This window comes from Silene latifolia, chromosome 3, assembly GCF_048544455.1.
Source record: "Silene latifolia isolate original U9 population chromosome 3, ASM4854445v1, whole genome shotgun sequence".
Lineage (NCBI taxonomy): Eukaryota > Viridiplantae > Streptophyta > Magnoliopsida > Caryophyllales > Caryophyllaceae > Silene > Silene latifolia.
The window spans coordinates 152388522-152405648 of record NC_133528.1 but is presented as its reverse complement, the minus strand read 5'-3'; the positions used below and the strand labels follow the sequence as shown (position 1 = coordinate 152405648).

General features: G+C 35.7%; 4 protein-coding genes across 6 annotated transcripts in view; 1 reads left to right on the top strand and 3 right to left on the bottom strand.

Annotated features, from left to right (window-relative positions):
- The window catches only part of LOC141648525 (uncharacterized), a 34975-nt gene extending 30868 nt beyond the window's left edge, over positions 1-4107 (top strand). Inside the window, exons 3-9 of one of the 2 annotated variants that reach the window (XM_074457253.1) lie at positions 34-112; positions 476-626; positions 716-888; positions 981-1087; positions 1181-1248; positions 2374-2447; positions 3729-4107. In XM_074457253.1, coding sequence (XP_074313354.1) covers positions 34-112; positions 476-626; positions 716-888; positions 981-1087; positions 1181-1248; positions 2374-2447; positions 3729-3929 — 853 coding nt within the window. In that variant the 3' untranslated portion in view covers positions 3930-4107. The remainder of the gene's footprint in view (positions 1-33; positions 113-475; positions 627-715; positions 889-980; positions 1088-1180; positions 1249-2373; positions 2448-3728) is intronic. The other variant, XM_074457254.1, reaches the window with a different exon arrangement.
- A 1024-nt stretch (positions 4108-5131) lies between these two features.
- LOC141648528 (putative jasmonic acid carboxyl methyltransferase 1) lies at positions 5132-8904 on the bottom strand. 2 transcript variants are annotated; one of them, XM_074457257.1, is made up of 7 exons: positions 8732-8904; positions 8174-8578; positions 7805-8065; positions 6537-7540; positions 5730-6234; positions 5516-5648; positions 5132-5416 (listed from the first exon to the last, which is right to left on the bottom strand). In XM_074457257.1, exons 1-4 carry the CDS (start codon positions 8804-8806, stop codon positions 7196-7198), a joined length of 1086 nt encoding a protein of 361 aa, XP_074313358.1. In that variant the 5' UTR covers positions 8807-8904; the 3' UTR covers positions 5132-5416; positions 5516-5648; positions 5730-6234; positions 6537-7195. The 2 variants fall into 2 exon arrangements, with proteins under 2 accessions (XP_074313358.1, XP_074313359.1); XM_074457258.1 differs by having other exon boundaries at positions 5730-5827.
- On the bottom strand, positions 5237-6611 carry LOC141649985 (putative jasmonic acid carboxyl methyltransferase 2). The gene is made up of 5 exons (XM_074458648.1): positions 6537-6611; positions 5893-6234; positions 5730-5827; positions 5516-5648; positions 5237-5416 (listed from the first exon to the last, which is right to left on the bottom strand). Exons 1-5 carry the CDS (start codon positions 6609-6611, stop codon positions 5237-5239), a joined length of 828 nt encoding a protein of 275 aa, XP_074314749.1.
- Positions 8905-14146: 5242 nt separating the features above from the next.
- Positions 14147-15846, bottom strand: LOC141646481 (uncharacterized). The gene is made up of 4 exons (XM_074454356.1): positions 15683-15846; positions 15502-15599; positions 14712-14847; positions 14147-14636 (listed from the first exon to the last, which is right to left on the bottom strand). The coding sequence occupies exons 1-4, from the start codon at positions 15833-15835 to the stop codon at positions 14451-14453; spliced, it is 573 nt and encodes a 190-aa protein (XP_074310457.1). The 5' UTR covers positions 15836-15846; the 3' UTR covers positions 14147-14450.
- Between the last annotated feature and the right edge of the window lie 1281 nt (positions 15847-17127).

The window sequence follows — 17127 nt, the reverse complement described above, 5'->3', positions numbered from 1 at the left end:
TTCTTAGTTTGGTTCTTTGCTAACTACTTCCAGTGTCATGGAGCACCTATACTCGTGGAAGCGAGAGACATCTCTCATCAAACTTGTTATGCTACTCTGCCTGTGGGAAACGGTTCGTAATTGGTTAGCCTTGTTGTTCGTTTTTTTTTTTTTTTTTTTGTGCCTGTGTGTTTGTAAATTAATCTATATGAAATATCTGATAGATAAACAATCTCAACCAAAATCTTAAGGTGATGGTTGAGGCCTAACTATTATAATTATTACTATTACGCTCCCTCACTCAAATGCCCATTGGGCTTGAAGAGTGGTTAGTTGTGCACCGACTCCCCCGTACCGTGTGCTGGAAGGTGGTTCTGATACCATGATAGATGAACCATCTCAACCAAAACCTTAAGGTGATAGTTGAGGCCCAACTATTATAATTATTCCTACTAATATCTTACTTCTTTTTTGTACTTTACTGGATTTATTATAGAAACCAGTGTTGGACACTTTAGGAGTGCTAGTCAAATATACTGATTCAATCAACGGTATTGCCTGGAGTTTTTTAAAGAATGGAGGGTTGAAACAGTTTACAGCTCTGCTTTTGATTGCTGGTGAAAAGGTTATAGCTCCATTCGACAGTGGTAAATGTCCATTATCAATTCCTCTGGAGTTTTTTTTTAAAGAATATGGAGGGTTGAGCTAAATTTATTTATTTTATTTCATTTGGCAGGTTTGACGATACACCATTATATAACGAGTGAAATCGATTTACTTGCCCAAGGTGAGCTTTGCCTTGAACAAAAGGAGTGGAAATGTTGTCTCAAGGATGCGCAAACATTACTTACTCTGTTTGAGCTAATCGGTGATGATTTGAGCTCATATCGTAGCTCAATGAAAAAATACGTATGTTGATTCTCTTTTCCTATCATTTTGGAAATAGAATAGTTTATTATCTTATAGATAAAATTGATTGATACTACTTTTACCTCTTTCAGGTTTTTGTAGATGATATGATAGAGGATATTTGTTACTTGCTGGTAAAACATAAAGCCATAGTGGGCATGCAGGATATGAATTTAGACGACTGTATTCCCAGGAATAAGTATGTGCTTGTTAACTTTTTAGTGAGATTCGTTGGTCTATTTCATCCTCACTTTCTCAGGTTTTTTTTTTTGTTGTAAAATTCTATCTATAGGGAATATCTTGGTCGTGCTGTATCAGATTCAATAGATGCACACCCGTGGGAGCTTGTTGGTCGTTTTGGTAAGTTTTATTTGAATTGTTCGGGATTTTATTAATGGTATTCAACCCATTTATTATTTTTTTTTCTTGATGATGAGGGAAGCCGCAATAGCATGCAAACCACCAAGGCTTGAAGCCTAGAACTGGCTAGAAGGCATAGCCTCTTAAGTTATTTTACCCTCAATCTTAGACCTTTCAGAGTTTCACCTAAGTTTTAACCACTAGACTACACCCTTGCGAGCTTCGACCCATATTTGAGAGTTAAGTAGTACTCCATTTGCCTCGGTCATTTGTTCAGCTTTTACTTTCTTCTTTGCGAGAAGTATTTTATCAACAGTAAACAAATGATAGGGACAAATGGAGTATAATTGTATAAAGTAGTTTTTGTGATATAAATGTTACTCTCTCTCTTAATTTGAGCTTCAAAGTTTCATTATTTGAGGAGCTAATTCATAACTGCCACCTTGTCTATGGCTCATTTTCAAAACTTCTACTATTTCTAATATTTTTTTCCCAAAAGTGCCACATTTTCATAGAATGACCAATTCCGAAACTGCTACCTGGCCCATTTTTGCCAAAATAAAAGACACTTTCTCGTCAATATGAATGCTCTTTTTCTTTTAAAAATGTTACGAATGAACAAAAACAAAGATTTCGTTATTAATATTTGGCTATTTGCTGAAAAATGACAATTATTTTTGCGAAAATGATCTTTGGTGTGAGTTAGAGGGTATGTTCAGAAAAAGAAAAAGTGAGTTTTTGAAAATGTGGTATAGAAAAGTCGAGTTTTTTTCACTTGAAAGTGAGAAGAATTTATTTATTTATTTGACAAGAGAAAGTGAGAAGAATTTCATGAATGGTGAAGTAGAGAGTCATATCTCAATGCACTAAATGGAATTACAATTGGTCTTGTATAAGGTTTTACATAAGTATAATATTAAACAGATTCAAACATAACTATATTAGGGGGTAAAGTAGTTATCAAAAGAACTCGTTTTGACAATGCACTTGTGTAAGATCGCCTTATACAAGTATTTGTGATGCAAATAATGCTTTTTACTATGTTTTCATATATATTGTCATTGCCTTTTTCTATTGGTACATAAACAAGAAGTCTTCAACATTGCTTTTTGTTGATTCTTCCAGATGCCAACTATATTGATCGTAGATGTTACTTGCCTAGTGAAGTTCGACCTTTTGACTGCTCAAATCCTCCGAAGGTAAGTCAAGTTATATTTAAAAGAGTGGTTGTATAATTTCTTTATTATTACAGTGCGAACCGTACAAACTACTTGGATACACTTATAATTGCCCTAGGTACACTTTGGTTAGTGAGCCTAGTGATAGGAAACTGTCTTGCTTGATTCGGAGAGCACTTGTACTCTACGTACACTCGTCACTCCTCTTCCCCAATTCAAACGTCGCTCGCGCATGATCTCGAATTTCCACCATCGTTTAGGGATGGCAATGGAATCCACATATCCTGGGATCCAGATCCTATAGACCGGATATGGATCTCAATATTTTTTAAATCCAGTTGATAAGGATATGGATAATGCATGTTTATTGGGGTGTTTAGATTGGCAAAATGTTTGGGTAGATCGGTTTGGAGGATTTCAATATATTTCAGAACAATTTAATTTCTTAGAACCTCCAGTAACATATACGCACCGTGTAGGTTAACATCATTTTTAAAATTACATATTTACATGTATGCGTACATCCGACCCCCCTTTACCCAGCAATTTGCGTGAGCCATTGAAGTACTGAGGTAATGTTGTTGTTGTTGTTGTTGTCATTTAATATTACCCGAGTTCTAACTTAACTCATGGCTCTTGGCACAACAACAAAGTAAATGATATTTGAGCAATTGTATCCATTTTTGAAATAATGGTCAAAAATAAAATATTTGTCGTTTTGGGTCGTTTTGAAAATATTTGTCAAAATGGTGTCCACGTAGGCTCGGGATTTCTGGACCTAAAACACGCCACTACCAATGGCGTGTTTATAATGAGTACGGAAAGAAACTTCATTAATAAAAATGGACTAAAACAAACACGCCATTGGGAATGGCGGGTTTCGGAGGGAAAACACGCCACCCCTAATGGCGTGTCTTATGTAAATTTTTTTTTTTTTAAAGTTCAGTCAGTTGAGGGAAAAAATTGTTGTAAAGACACGCCACTACTAATGGCGTGTTTCCTTCACAAAACACGCCATTAGTAGTGGCGTGTTTCAAGTCTAGAAATACCGAGCCTACGTGGACACCATTTTGACAAATATTTTCAAAACCGACCCAAAACAATAAATATTTTATTTTTGACCATTATTTCAAAAATGGACTCATTGTTTCCTAATTGATTCTCACTTAGTGCGCCCATGAGAGAGTGGTATTGTAAACAAGTTGTCAATGTTAAAAGCTCAAACATTAGATTGGATTATACTCCCTCCGTTTGGAAGTAGGGTATGTGATTTCTGATTGCTTTAAGATCATGCTTTTTCAGATACGCTCGAATAATAAGATGAATGCCCATTTTGGACAAAGATTACCAATCCCAAAATGTTTGCAAGGACGACTCTACAGCACCGAAGCTTGTCAAGCCAGGGATATGAGCAAGTCACTTGCTTGTACTAGTGTCAGCCCCGTGCCTAGGCATTTGGGTTATATTCCTATGAAATTTATTAATAGGATTAGATTTCTGTGACAAGTAATAAGTTAGTAAGGTGGTTTGCTCTTAAACTCGGATTATGTAATATTGTATCTACTGTTGTACGCATCTTAATACGGTCGTTTTAATAATTTAATGTAATATGTTCACATTAGGAATAACTTACTCTTATTCGCATTTTGAGGCGTGCGTTCACCCATGGACGGTTCGAAAGGATGATTCATGTCAGCCGACCCCAAATCATTTTGGGCTTTGATGTTGTTGTTGTTGTAGGAATAGCTTGAGAAAAAAGGATTACGCATCTGAGGTAGTACCTCAGACCTTGTAGTTTTTGAGCATATATACATTTTTTCTGAGCATATTACCATTTATAAATATAGTTTTTGAGCAATATTATAGTTTTTTAGTGTAATGTTTTAGTAAATGTGCTCAAAAACTTTATACTAAAGTAGAACTCAAAAACTTTAAAATAAAACTCAGAAAATAAATAATAAGAGGTACTACCTCAGATGTATAGTCCATGAACTGGAATAGCTTACTCCAGCTACGGCAGTTAATCTATTATATAATTTGTTGTATATACAACTTATTTAATGTAGTTGGCTTCGTTACAAAGTTGTCGAGCTCTATTAACGAAATTATCAAGGTATAGAACAAAATTATTGAGCTTAACAGAATAATTATTAAGCTCAATAACTTCGTAAAATAGTTCAACAATTTTGTGCAAGGGAACTTTGAGGTAGTTGTACAATCCTATTATACAACTGCTTGCAGAATAGTATTTGTGTCAGCCACGCCCTCTCCGACCATCCACCCTCCACAATCACCCCATCCCCATGAAATATTAATTGGGAAAATTAGCCCTAATTGTTTGGATATCTAATTAATTTGATAATGAGAAATTGATGCATAATAAGTGAAATACAAAAACTTTAGAGAGACGAGACTTACTGTAGGTGAAACTAGCATTATTACGTTTTTGGTATGACAATTATCATTCATGATTGATCAATTTGGTACAAATTTGATGAAGTTTTGAAGGAAGAGGAAAACAAGAAAGTGTTGTATTTTCTTTCAAAAAGGGTATGTAATAGAAAAAATATGGAAAAAGTACCCGAAAGAATATAACATGTACATGAAAGAACAATAATGTATATTCAAATATTTTATTTTTAATTGAATATAATTTTTTTTTTTTTTTTTTTTTGTAAATAGCATAATTTATCAGACGGTTATAAAACTAGTAAAGTCAAATAGATATAGGTTTTATAGGTCAGACAATACCGTATACGAAATACATTAGAGAAATACGTCGACACGAATAAGTAGACGACAATTGACAATTAAAACTTAATCCCTCTCTTAAGTTTGAAGGCAATGTACGCCAAATGCTTTTGTAGAATGCCTGGAACACCATGCTCGACATGACGAGCTGCTGTACTGAGTAGCCGTGGACCAGCAGAAGGCCGAAAACTTAGCACTGGACCTGACTTAATCTTGTTCCATAACTGGCAATTTCCATGCTGAAATCAAAAGACACAAGTTTTACACTATCAACCGTAGATGAACGCATATATAACGTTTTCTGAAGGAGATATGATGGCCGTCATGTTAAAACTTACATAAGGATAATTTTGAAGAGTTGCACGAGAAGCTTGAGGCGGAGTTAGAGAAGAAGGTGAAAGGTATTTCTTGTTCGGGCTTCCAGGACCGGACAGCTTGAACACACTTGGTTTTCTTACCTCAGGGCAGTCCCTATTAAGCAAAAAAAAAATATAGAAGCAAATATAATGAAAAAATAAAAAAAATATAATGAAAGCGAGCAAACAGTCAAACCTGTAACAATCTCTCAGGTCAAGGTCTCTTGGCTCTAGAGCACAACCAGCATTCTTAAGTATAGTAGCAACCTCAGTCAATACTTTGTGGGGAGGAACCTGTCAGAAAGCCAGTGAACACTATAAGAAGAGTGTACAAAATGAAGAAAATTGTCGGGAAAAACTCGTCCATAAAATGACTTCGGTATTCCTGATATCAAACAAGGTCCAAAACTGCTTCCTTTAGCTTCTTCTAAGGCTTGATTGAAACTCGGGAGCAAGTTAAACAAGGCATTGAAGTCATTCCCGGGTAGATCGTTTAAGAACACTCCGAATTGAGGGCATTGTCGGTTTGAACTCCGAGTAGCATCATCAATTATGTCAATGATTCTTGAGACTACTAGCAATGCATTCGGGCCTGAAGAACAACCCATGTCCGCCATCATAAGGCATTCCGGCCTTAAAGTATCGTAAACTTCCCTTATGCTTTCTTCTATTATCGGTCTCGCTTGTGTCATAATTGTTCTCTGCCTCAAAAGAAAAGTTAACAAACAGAATGAAACTAATGTTTTTAATATTTACAGTATTTACGCGCTTTACTTATTACAGTATGTTGTTCCATTGAATTGTTTACGCTTTTTTAAAATTCTCCTCGTAAATTTTGAAAAACGTAAAGAATTCAATGGGACAGAGGAAGTATTAAAAAGAATTTCCCGAGGCATTCTCATAAGTCATGATGCCGAGTATTAGACTCTGATACACCGTATACAAGGTAATATAAATTGTCATAGTAATTTAACATAGTAAGCGAAAGAGACGAAGGGTAGACCTGAAGCGAAGAATTCTTTGCATAGCTATTGTCACCAACGCCTTTTTTCATGTGAAGAACCTTTTCGATTTCCATTTTTTTCGAGTAACTCTCTTCACGGTAGGTTCTCCTTATATTGGGCCATACAAGATAGTTTTGTAGTTTTACTGTTAATAGTTCATGTACTTCAGTTATTTGAGGTCTCCATGAGGCCGACAACGATACTTGCATGTTTTAATATAAAGCCGAATTTTAAGTACACACTCTTTGCACCTCCATTCTTTCTATATGAATTTTTGGTGCTTATGATGATGTACCCATGTATAAAACACAAAGAAATGGGTAGTTGTCGAAAGTCTAGGAAACGGATAGCTACCATTGAGAAACTACAACAATAAATTCCGATTCATGTCCATAAAGTGTGACAGGCGTTTTCACACTTATTGCCACAAACCTACCGCAACCCTGGTTTATTTGGGCTTGGGATCGGCAGTGAACGGCCTAAGACACTTTTATAGGACAAGTTAACTAACACTCGGAAAATAAAATAAATTCGATATCGTATATTAGAACATACTCTGTAGTCGTTTATAAGCGACAATTTATTTAGCTTGTGACATTATAAATTCTATTACATTGTGATCCATTGATTTTGCGACGACTTTTACAAGAAAGATGTTCTACTCTTTTTCGGTCACTGATAGCACAATGTTAAAGTATTCATCCCTTTTTTCCGCCTTTCGTACCTTAACACGTGTTTCGAACAATAGAAACAAATTATCTATAACAGCAGGGCTAAATGTAGTTGTAAGTAAAGGTTCTGCCACCGCTCTTATGGTCTTGCCTACAAACTTGGCTCGGATCTCGGGGTTTTGAGACGTATCTACGCTCCAATCAGTTGTAAATGCTTCGAGTTTGTTGAGAGCAAATGATCCTTCATCCTCGACTAATTTTCTTACTTCGTCAACTGTTGGAGAATAGAATGGTATGTTGAAGTTGTCCAGTTTTTCCTTCTCGATCAAACCCTGTTTTTAATTCAAATAATTATTCATTCTCCAACAATTCAGGGATACAACGCAAAATTTCTCAAAATATTATGCAATGCGAATAAAGTTAAGCAAAGTGTTGGACAATATATCAAATTAAAGTTAATTACCTCTAAAATTCAGGGATACAACGCAGAATTTCGCAAAATATTTTATGCAAAGCGAATAAAATCAAGCAAAGTGTTGGACGATATATCTAAGTTTTTTTTTTTTTTTTTGAAAAGATAAATCTAAGTTAATTACCTCTAAAACCATGTCATGTAAGGTAGAGCCAAGCAACTCGTATATTGAATCATGGTCATCACTATCGAAGCTACCAATGAATACCAAGACCATGCCACCACCAAAGACGATTTCCCTTGAACGTGAACTTAAAAAGAGCGTGAAATCCTTCTTAAATTGTGCATAATATGCCTTGTGTAATTCTGGAGGGCTTGTTTTTGCTATGTATATGTTCCTCTGGTTCAATGCTTCTCCATTTTCGCTCACCAATCCGTTTGGTACCTGCCATTTCATTTAACGCGAGTGTAATATATGCATCTTTAACAATTTTTACCTAATTCATGCATTTTTATACAAGCAATGTCAAAAATCAAAAGGGCTTATGTTTACCTGAGAAAGAAAATGAACACCATATGAGGAGTGAACAAAATGAAGAAAGTCGTCAGGAAAGACTCTTCCGAAAAATGACTTGGGTATTCCGGTCACAAAACAAGGTGTGAAATTGCTTCCTTTTGCTGCTTCTATCGCATTTTTGAAACTTGGTAGTAGGTCAAACAACGAATTGAAGTCGTTCCCAGGAAGATCATTGAGGTGGACACCAAATTGAGGGCATTGTTGATTTATACTCTGACTAGCCTCGTCAATTACATCAATGATTCTCGAGATTGCTAGCAAAGCATTAGGCCCTGAAGAGCAACCCATTTCCGCCATCATAAAGCATTTTGGACTTAATCTATTATATACTTCCCTTGCGCTTTCTTCTATTACTGGGCTTGCTTGTGTTGTTATTGTTCTCTGCCCCCAAAAGGAAAATTTAATTTACTTAGAAAAAACAATGAAACCGCGAAATTCAAACATAGATAAACTATAATGTATCTTTGTTAGGTGATATACCGTAATCAGAATAATATCGATATTATTCTGATTACGGTATATCATAATATAGACCTGAAGCGAAGAGTTCTTTGCATAGCTGTTCTGGTCGATGCCTTTCATCATGTGAAGATCTCTTTCAACTTCCATTTTCTTTCGCAACTCTTTTTTTTTTTTTTAAACCGAGTGCAGTCTGAGTTGAATGCTCTTCACGATCGATCCCTTTATTGGCTTTATATAAGGTAGTAGTAGTACTCCATAGTCCATACAATACAATCAGCTATGTAGTTTGGGACAAACAAGATATTTTAGTTCAACACTTAACTATTTTATGTTACTTAATTCTTTGAGGCCTTTCTTCAACTAACAATACTTGCATAGTTCGACATCAGCCAAACTTCACGTATACATACTCTTCATTCCCCCACCCAACATTTTTAGCTTCCTATCTCAAACTTCAAGTATACATACTCTTCATTCCCCCACCATTCTTACTCTTAGCTTTCTATCTCGAACTTCAAGTATACATACTCTTCATTCCCCCACCATTCTTAGCTTTCTATCTATGAAGAAACCTAAAAGTTTCACATGTGAGGATTGTCCCACATTGATAAAAGAGGAGAAGAATTACCACTTTATAAGACAAGAGACTACTCCCTCTATGGCCAATTGGTTTTAGAGTGGGACCTCCTTGACCTTATGAAGCGGACTCTTTCTCCTCTATTTGAGTGCGGCCCAGGTCCGTTGTTGAATTTAACATGGTATCGATCTCATGGCTCAAGACCGGGTTTCATGGTCTGAAAGTTTGCGATCGGACGAGCAAAGTTGCTCGATTGAATTTGTCCAAAGATGTGTAAAAAATGGGTTTCACATGTGAGGGGCTACTCCTTCTATCGCCAATTGGTTGCAGCCCAGGCCCGTTGTTGAATTTAACACTATAGAACTTCAAGTATACATACTCTTCATTCTCCCACCATTCTTAGCTTCCTGTCTCGAAATTTTTGGCACTTCGTAACAACTGAAAATATGTAAAGATTTAAGAAAGCGGCAGTTAGCCTGAAGTCTAGCTTAGGAAGCCCTTAGCGACCACTACTCGATCCAAAAATGAAAATATCTAGATAAATTGTGAAGAACACGGGAATCGTTATTAACAATACATACGGCTGGGGACGCAAAGCTACAATTGATAGGCATAAGAATCAAGATTTCATGCATGACCTGAGTACTCGATCATAGGCTAGATAGTTACGTAAAATTTTGCATGGCATGCATTCCACTAATATATAAATAAGCCTAGCTGCCTAGGATTCAAGATTTAATTTCATGTAAAAGCTACGGAGTAATAGCTAAAACAATATTTGCCGGTTTTGGGAGTACTCGATTTTCGACCAATACTAGTTTATCGCATAATGGCACACTTAAATGTCCACCGTTTCTAAAATTACTCCCTTAAAATTCATTTTTTGCTAAAATTACTCCCTTAAATTGCATTTTTTTCCTAAAATTGCTTCAAAACTCCAATTTAAGTTCACTTATTTCCTCCCAAAAAAAAAAAAGTGGAGTTTGTGAGCAATTTTAGAAAAAAAAAAAAAGGAACTTGTTAGGATTATAAGGGGGAGATTGTATTATTGATTTTGTATGTCTCATTGAATACATGGACACGATTTATATAATAAACCGCATTAGTCTAAACCCTAGACGGTAGCCGTCATAACTTAACCCTAATAATAGTCGGCTCTAATGGGCCTAATATCCTAATACCCTCCCGCAATCGTAAAGGCGCAATCGTAAAGGCAGTACATAGTACGAACTGTACGATTGGAGAATTACAATAAAATCATAATCAATAAAAAAACGTCTCCATCTCGATCTTGCTTCATAAAGCTTCTCATCTTCACAAGGTGGTAAGGGGTGCGTATAGGACTCGCCAGACAACTTTCAATGCGTATAGGACTCGCCAGACACCGGACAACTTTCATTGCGTAACTCGCCGTTTTTTTCAGTGCGTAACTCGCCAGTTTTTTTCAGTGCGTATTGGTCTCGCTAGACAATTTTCATTTTTGTACCACCTTGATCAAAAATCGAAAACTTAGAATGATTTCAAAGACGAAGAATTTTGGGGATTTTTTTTTTTTTTTTTTTCAATTCAACATGAGACATGGAATCATTTGTCACACAAAAAAAACAATTTGTTAATGAAGGAATTTCCAAAGGCTATCTATGTGTAGTGCAGTGCGCTTGATTCTTCAAATACGGAGTTTCATGAGCCCTCAAATTGCTTTGATCTGCCATCATGAACCCTTCTGATCTCCCTCTTTCATTTTATTTTCTTATTTGTTTAAGTTCTTTGCAAAAAAAAAAAGGTATTGTAAGATTTTGATTGAGTATCCTACCGGTGGGTGTAAATTTCCGGCCACCCACCGGTAAGAATGCGGAAACGGTTTTTAGAGTCCTCAAGAAAGAGGCTCTGATACCATGTTAAGATTATAAGGGGGATATTGTATTATTGATTTTGTATGTCTCATTGAATACATGGACACGATTTATATAATAAACCAACATTAGTCTAAACCCTAGACGGTAGCCGTCATAACTTAACCCTAATGATAGTCGGCCCTAATGGGCCTAATATCCTAATAGAACTTAAGGGAGTAATTTTAGCAAAAAAATTCAAAGGGATATTCTACGTGGTAACCCCGTGTTTTTTTTTTATTTTTACATGGTAACCTCATTTTCACCAAAAACGGCTTTGATTGGCCATAACTCACAACCATGAGTTCTGAAAGGGATGATTTTTTTTTTTTCAAATCAAAAATATCATAAATGCGGTCAATTTGAAAAGAAAAATGTCACATTCGGAACTCGCTACAAAGAAGTACGGTCAGTCAAAGTTTAATGTTTAACTGGCCCTAATTCTTGCCACGAGTTCAGAAACTGAAATCTTTTTTTTCAAGATCAAAGATCTTGTAAAGCCGATCAATTTGGAAAAAAAATAGTCGTTTTCAGAAGTTTTGATCGTGATTAGTTATGGCCAGTCAAAGGCGTTTTAGTTAAAAACGAGGTTATCATGTAGAAAATAAAAAAACACAAGGTTACCACCTAAAATATCTCAGAGAGTATTTTGAACAATTTTGATTTCAAAAGGGAGTAAAATCTAATTTACTTTAAAGATAAAGAGAAGATGGGTGTAAAATATACACTATTATTAATTATTATATGAATCTTAGAAAGGAAATTGAGAGAAAGGAAATGAATAGCATCCTTATACGTCCTAAATAGTCCTATACAACAATTTGTGATAATATAAATCATTAATCTTCACTAATTGGCTATTAAATCATTTTGGCCTTAAGCTATTATACACTTCCCTTGCGCTTTCTTCTATTACTGGGCTTGCTTGTGTTGTTATTGTTCTTTGTCCCCAAAAGGAAAATTTAAAGAAACAATGAAACCGGTGCGCAACGACTAAGACTTTTTTAAACAGAAACTAATGAAACAAATGTTTGTCCTTCGTGTTAGAATTAAATCTTATGAGACCATAACTTCATACTAAATTAATAATCACTATACCGATGTAAGAGTAGCGGAGGCATACCCGATGAATCCATGGGAATGGGATGAATTGATGAACAGGAGATCTGGATTATATATAGCCTTCTAGCAAGACACACTCTCCTTAGGGTTCTCTCTACTTATGTATAAGAGTTTAGGTAAAGAGTGTGCTGTCAGGGACCATAACCCTGTTTATATATAGAGGAAGGGGGATATAAACCCTATTATCCTATAACAACGACCTTAGTTTGATACGCCCATCATGTACTCCCTCCGTCTTAATCAATAGTTATCTATTGCTTTTGGCACAAAGATTAAGGAAATGAATATGAGTGAATTTGGACCACACAAATCATTTAACTCCCACATACACATGAGAAATGACCCACAAAAGATTACCAAAAATGTAAATAGATAACTATTCATTGAAACACCAAAAAATGGAAATAGATAACTATTGACTGAGACGGAGGGAGTACCATCTAAAGCCTTAATGGGTATCTACATAATTAAGATATCCGGCCTATACTTTATATATAAGACGTAATTAATTATGCTAGTATTATTATTCAGATGGATCACTGTATTGGGCTAAACTTAAACGATAGCAAACAGGAAAAGAGGGGGTAGGAAAGATGCTAGGTGATTTAATAGTGTGTCCCCATAAATAGTATTGGACCCAATATATTCCTACACTTCATACATGAAGCAAAGAGTTCTTTGCATAGCTGTTATGGTCAACTCCTTTCATCATGTGAAGAACTCTTTCAACTTCCATTTTTTTCTCGCAATTAACTCTTTTTTTTTTAATAACCGAGTGCAGCCTAATGATCGATGAGCTGAATGCTGTTCACGATCTCACGATCGATCGATCCCCTTTATATAATACAATACAGTACAATCAGCTAGTTTGGGACAGACAAGATATTTTAGTTCAACATACACTTAACTCTTAGAGGCCTTTCTTCGACCACCAACAATACTTGCATAGTTCAACTTGAGCCAAACTTCAAGTATACATACTCTTCATTCACCCAACCATTATTCTTAGCTTCCTATGTCGAAATTTTTGGCACTTTGTGAAAACTGAAAATATCTAAAGATAAATTGTGAAAGAACACGGGAATCTACAATTAATAAGCATAAGAATCAAGATTTCATGTATGAGCTGAGTAGTCGTAGGCTAGATAGTTACGTAAAATTATTGTTGAGCGTAATAATTCTGAAAATTGAACTATATGCAAGTATTGTTCTGAAAATTACAACTCTTATTACTCTTAGAAAAGCAAGAGATGAGATTGATTTTGAATGTGATGATTGTATTAATTCGATAAGGTACAATATTTATAGTATTACAAATCTTGATAGTGATTTTACCAATTTCAGGTATTTCGCCATTTGAAACAGCGATTTGCTTTCTACATATCTGAACTCCAAACCAGAACCTGTTATTGTGCGTTGCAAGGGGCAATTCGCTATTACATTATAAACCACACACTTTACTCAAGAGGTGTAGACTTTAGTCATACAAAATAGGATTTGATAGATCTACTTCACAAAGAAAGAACCCGAAGCGATTTACTTCAACAGCGTAATTTCAGAAACTTGCAGGAGGTTTTGGTTCTGTTGTTGGGGATACTTCGCCATTTCAGAAAGCGATTTTGCTTAATCGCTGTGTCGCCTCAAAGTCACTTGAGGTTTTGGCCTTTGGGTTTAAACATACAATCTTTATTTCAGTTGGCAATTTTGCTAAAACCTGGGGAAAAAAAATGAAAAGTGATAACGTGGACGGTGGACCCATTAGGGAAAAATAGTTTGAAACCGACCTAAAGTGAGAAATAGTTTGCGAAATAACTCTATTTTGAAAAGAAAAAAAAATCGCATTCGTATCGGTCTAAACCAACCCCTTAGCACTCTTTGAAGACGTACTGTGATTTTCAGTTTATTGCAATGATTTTTAATCTATTTGTTGATTGTTGAAGATGTGACAAGTTCACCATTGCTAGGTTGGACTGAGATACTGCCATACGGGTTAATTTGGCCTTTTTATTCGCAAGAATCAGGAATCGAACCCTTGACCACTTGTTTAAGAGATGAGAGCTCTTACCACTCATACCAGCCAACTTTGGTAGATACTGCCATACTGGTGCCATATGCTTTCTGTACTATTAGTACAATACGGTATTACAAAATACATTATAGAGAAATACGTCGACACGAATAAGTAGACGGCAGTTGACCATTAAAACTTAAGAGACCCTCTCTTAAGTCTGAAGGCAATGCACGCCATATGCTTTTGTAGAATGCCTGAAACACCATTCTCGACATGAATAGCTACTGTACTGAGTAGCCGTGGCTCAGAAGCAGAAGGCCGAAAACTTAGCACTGGACCTGACTTAACCTTGTTAAATAATGGGCAATTTCCGCGCTGAAAAGAAAAGTTTTACACTGTCAACCAGAATATGGATGAAACTATCATCAAAGAAACGCACATAAAACTTACATAAGGATAATTTGGAATGGCTGCACCAAAACCTTGAGTCCGATGAGTACGAGAAGAAGGTGAAAGGTATTTGTTGTTCGGGCTTTCAGGACCGGACAACTTGAACACACTTGCTCTTTTTAGCTCAGGACATGCCCTATTGAGCAAACAAAATTAGAAGCAACGATAATGAATGAGATTGAACGGACACCATCAAATCTAAGTAGACATCTTAAACAGGTTGGGTGAGTCGGGTCCCAGGTCGGGTTGTACAGGTCGGGTCATGGGTCGGGTTAGAGTCAGAATACGGGTCAAGAAATAATTTATAACGTCTTTTTTTAACGATTTTATAATCAAAAAATATATTTTTTAAAAAATGTAAAACACATTTAAAATTAATTTTTTAATCATATTCAAATGTTTACATTAATTACATTGACATAATACTAAAATAAATTTTTTTAATAATTTTTTTATTATTAAATATAATAAAAGTTATTATATAAAAGTGACTTTTTAATTGTGTTTGTAATTTTAAGTAATAAAAAAAATATTTTTTGAACTACTTTTTCAAATATACCATATAAATAAATATTTATATTTTAATAAAATTCTTGATTTACCTTTGATCCAATCTCGACCCTAAAATAACAGGTCATTTCAGGTTCGGGGCAAACGGGTTCCCCGGTCGGAATTTTCGGGTGTTGACCCTGAAAAACGGGTCGGTCAGGTCAGAATTTGATCGGTCTAAATCTAAGACACCCAACAACCAAAACAAGAATGACAAGAATGCGATCAAACACAATCAAACCTGTAACAATCTCTCAGGTCAAGGTCTCTTGGCTCTAGAGCATAACCAGCATTCTTAAGTATAGTAGCAACATCAGTCAATACTTTGTGGGGAGGAACCTGACAAAAAATTAAATTAAATTAAAAGCTATCATTTGAGTGAATAATATAAATATATAATGTTTGTAATCAGCTGATCATACATGTTCGTGGATTGAACTGCAATATAACCTCAAGGCATCACCAGCCTTCTCAAAAATATCAAATAACTTGCAGGCAGATATAAGCATGGACTGATACACAAGTCCGTCGTCGTCAAGATCACCCTTAGAGCTTAACTCTCGCACCATATCCATTATGCGATAACGAATTGTTGAACTTCAAATTTCAAGAAAACAGAATACCCGAATCAAATGGAACCAAGACCTTTTCTCCGGCTACAAGAAGCAAAGCCGCCAAAGGATACCAAATTGCCATCCGTAAGATATGACCATGCAATATCGTTGAGCCCATTCGTGTGTGGAACGAGCAACCGTGCACAGTCCAAACGTGATTTCTATAATATGAGACACGAACATACTATCAGGAGAATATTAGGCCAAACGTGATTTCTATAGTACGAGACAGGAACATACTATCAACAGGATTTTAGGCCAATTTACAAGCAAAGTAAAATAATAAGTTTGATGACGGAGAATCAGAGATATAGAAACAACCCATCGTTTCCCATTGACATAGTAAAATAATATAACTTTGATGACAGAGAATCAAGATATATAGAAACAACCCACCGTTTCCCATTGGCAAAGTAAAATAATAAGTTTGATGACGGAGAATCAGAGATACATAACCGTTTCTCATTGGCAAAGTAAAATAATATAAGTTTGATGACGAGAGAATCGATATATAGAAACAACCCACCGTTTTCCATTGGTAAAGTAAAATAATATAAGTTTGATGACACAGAATCAAATATACAGAAACAATCCACCGTTTCCCATTTGGCAAAGTAAAATAATAAGTTTGATGGCAGAGAATCACATATACAGAACCCCATTGGCAAAGTAAAATAATAAGTTTGATGACGGAGAATCAGATATACAGAAACAACTCAACAAGCCACCATTTCCTATTGGCAATATAAAATAATAAGTTTGATGACGGAGAATCAGATATACAGAAACAACCCACCGTTTCCCATTGGCAAAGTAAAATAATAAGTTTGATGACGGAGGTGCATTGATCCCATTCACTGATATGCAGCATATGACTAGCCTAAGTGAAAAATACGAGTCAGAATCATGAAATTATATGAGATGAGTTACGAAAATGATAATGAAGACGGACATGAGTACCTTACAGGGAAGAGCAAACGTTCTAATGGACACATACTAACGTCATCAACTGGAAAGATTTGACACTTAATGTTGGGGTGATCAACAGGCCCTCGCTTGAGCAATAGGTGAATAATATCATAAGCTTGATGGAATGTGGATGTGACAGACGCAAGAGGTGTCGGTATTTTGGGATCCTGGGGTGCTGTTCTAGCATATAGTTCAAGGGCAGGTTCGCATCCTTCTCCTTCAATCATTGCGAGCAAACACTTTCTGGCATGAAAATATGCACAACTCCCCACAACATACGTGTC

Bases quoted from the DNA above. Each gene is read 5' to 3' on its own strand.
- LOC141646481 (XM_074454356.1), bottom strand. From the start codon at position 15,835: ATGGATATGGTGCGAGAGTTAAGCTCTAAGGGTGATCTTGACGACGAC. The intron at 15,600-15,682 runs GTATGATCAGCT...ATTTTTTGTCAG, and splicing joins GCAGTTCAATCCACGAACAT to GTTCCTCCCCACAAAGTATT. The intron at 14,637-14,711 runs GTAAGTTTTATG...TTTTCTTTTCAG, and splicing joins CCATTCCAAATTATCCTTAT to CGCGGAAATTGCCCATTATT.
- LOC141649985 (XM_074458648.1), bottom strand. From the start codon at position 6,611: ATGGAAATCGAAAAGGTTCTTCACATGAAAAAAGGCGTTGGTGACAAT. The intron at 6,235-6,536 runs GTCTACCCTTCG...CTTTTGAGGCAG, and splicing joins CAAAGAATTCTTCGCTTCAG to AGAACAATTATGACACAAGC. The intron at 5,649-5,729 runs GTTTGACTGTTT...TTTGCTTAATAG, and splicing joins GACCTGAGAGATTGTTACAG to GGACTGCCCTGAGGTAAGAA.
- LOC141648528 (XM_074457257.1), bottom strand. From the start codon at position 8,806: ATGGAAGTTGAAAGAGATCTTCACATGATGAAAGGCATCGACCAGAAC. The intron at 8,066-8,173 runs GTAAACATAAGC...ATGAAATGGCAG, and splicing joins GTGTTCATTTTCTTTCTCAG to GTACCAAACGGATTGGTGAG. The intron at 7,541-7,804 runs GTAATTAACTTA...AATTAAAAACAG, and splicing joins TACATGACATGGTTTTAGAG to GGTTTGATCGAGAAGGAAAA.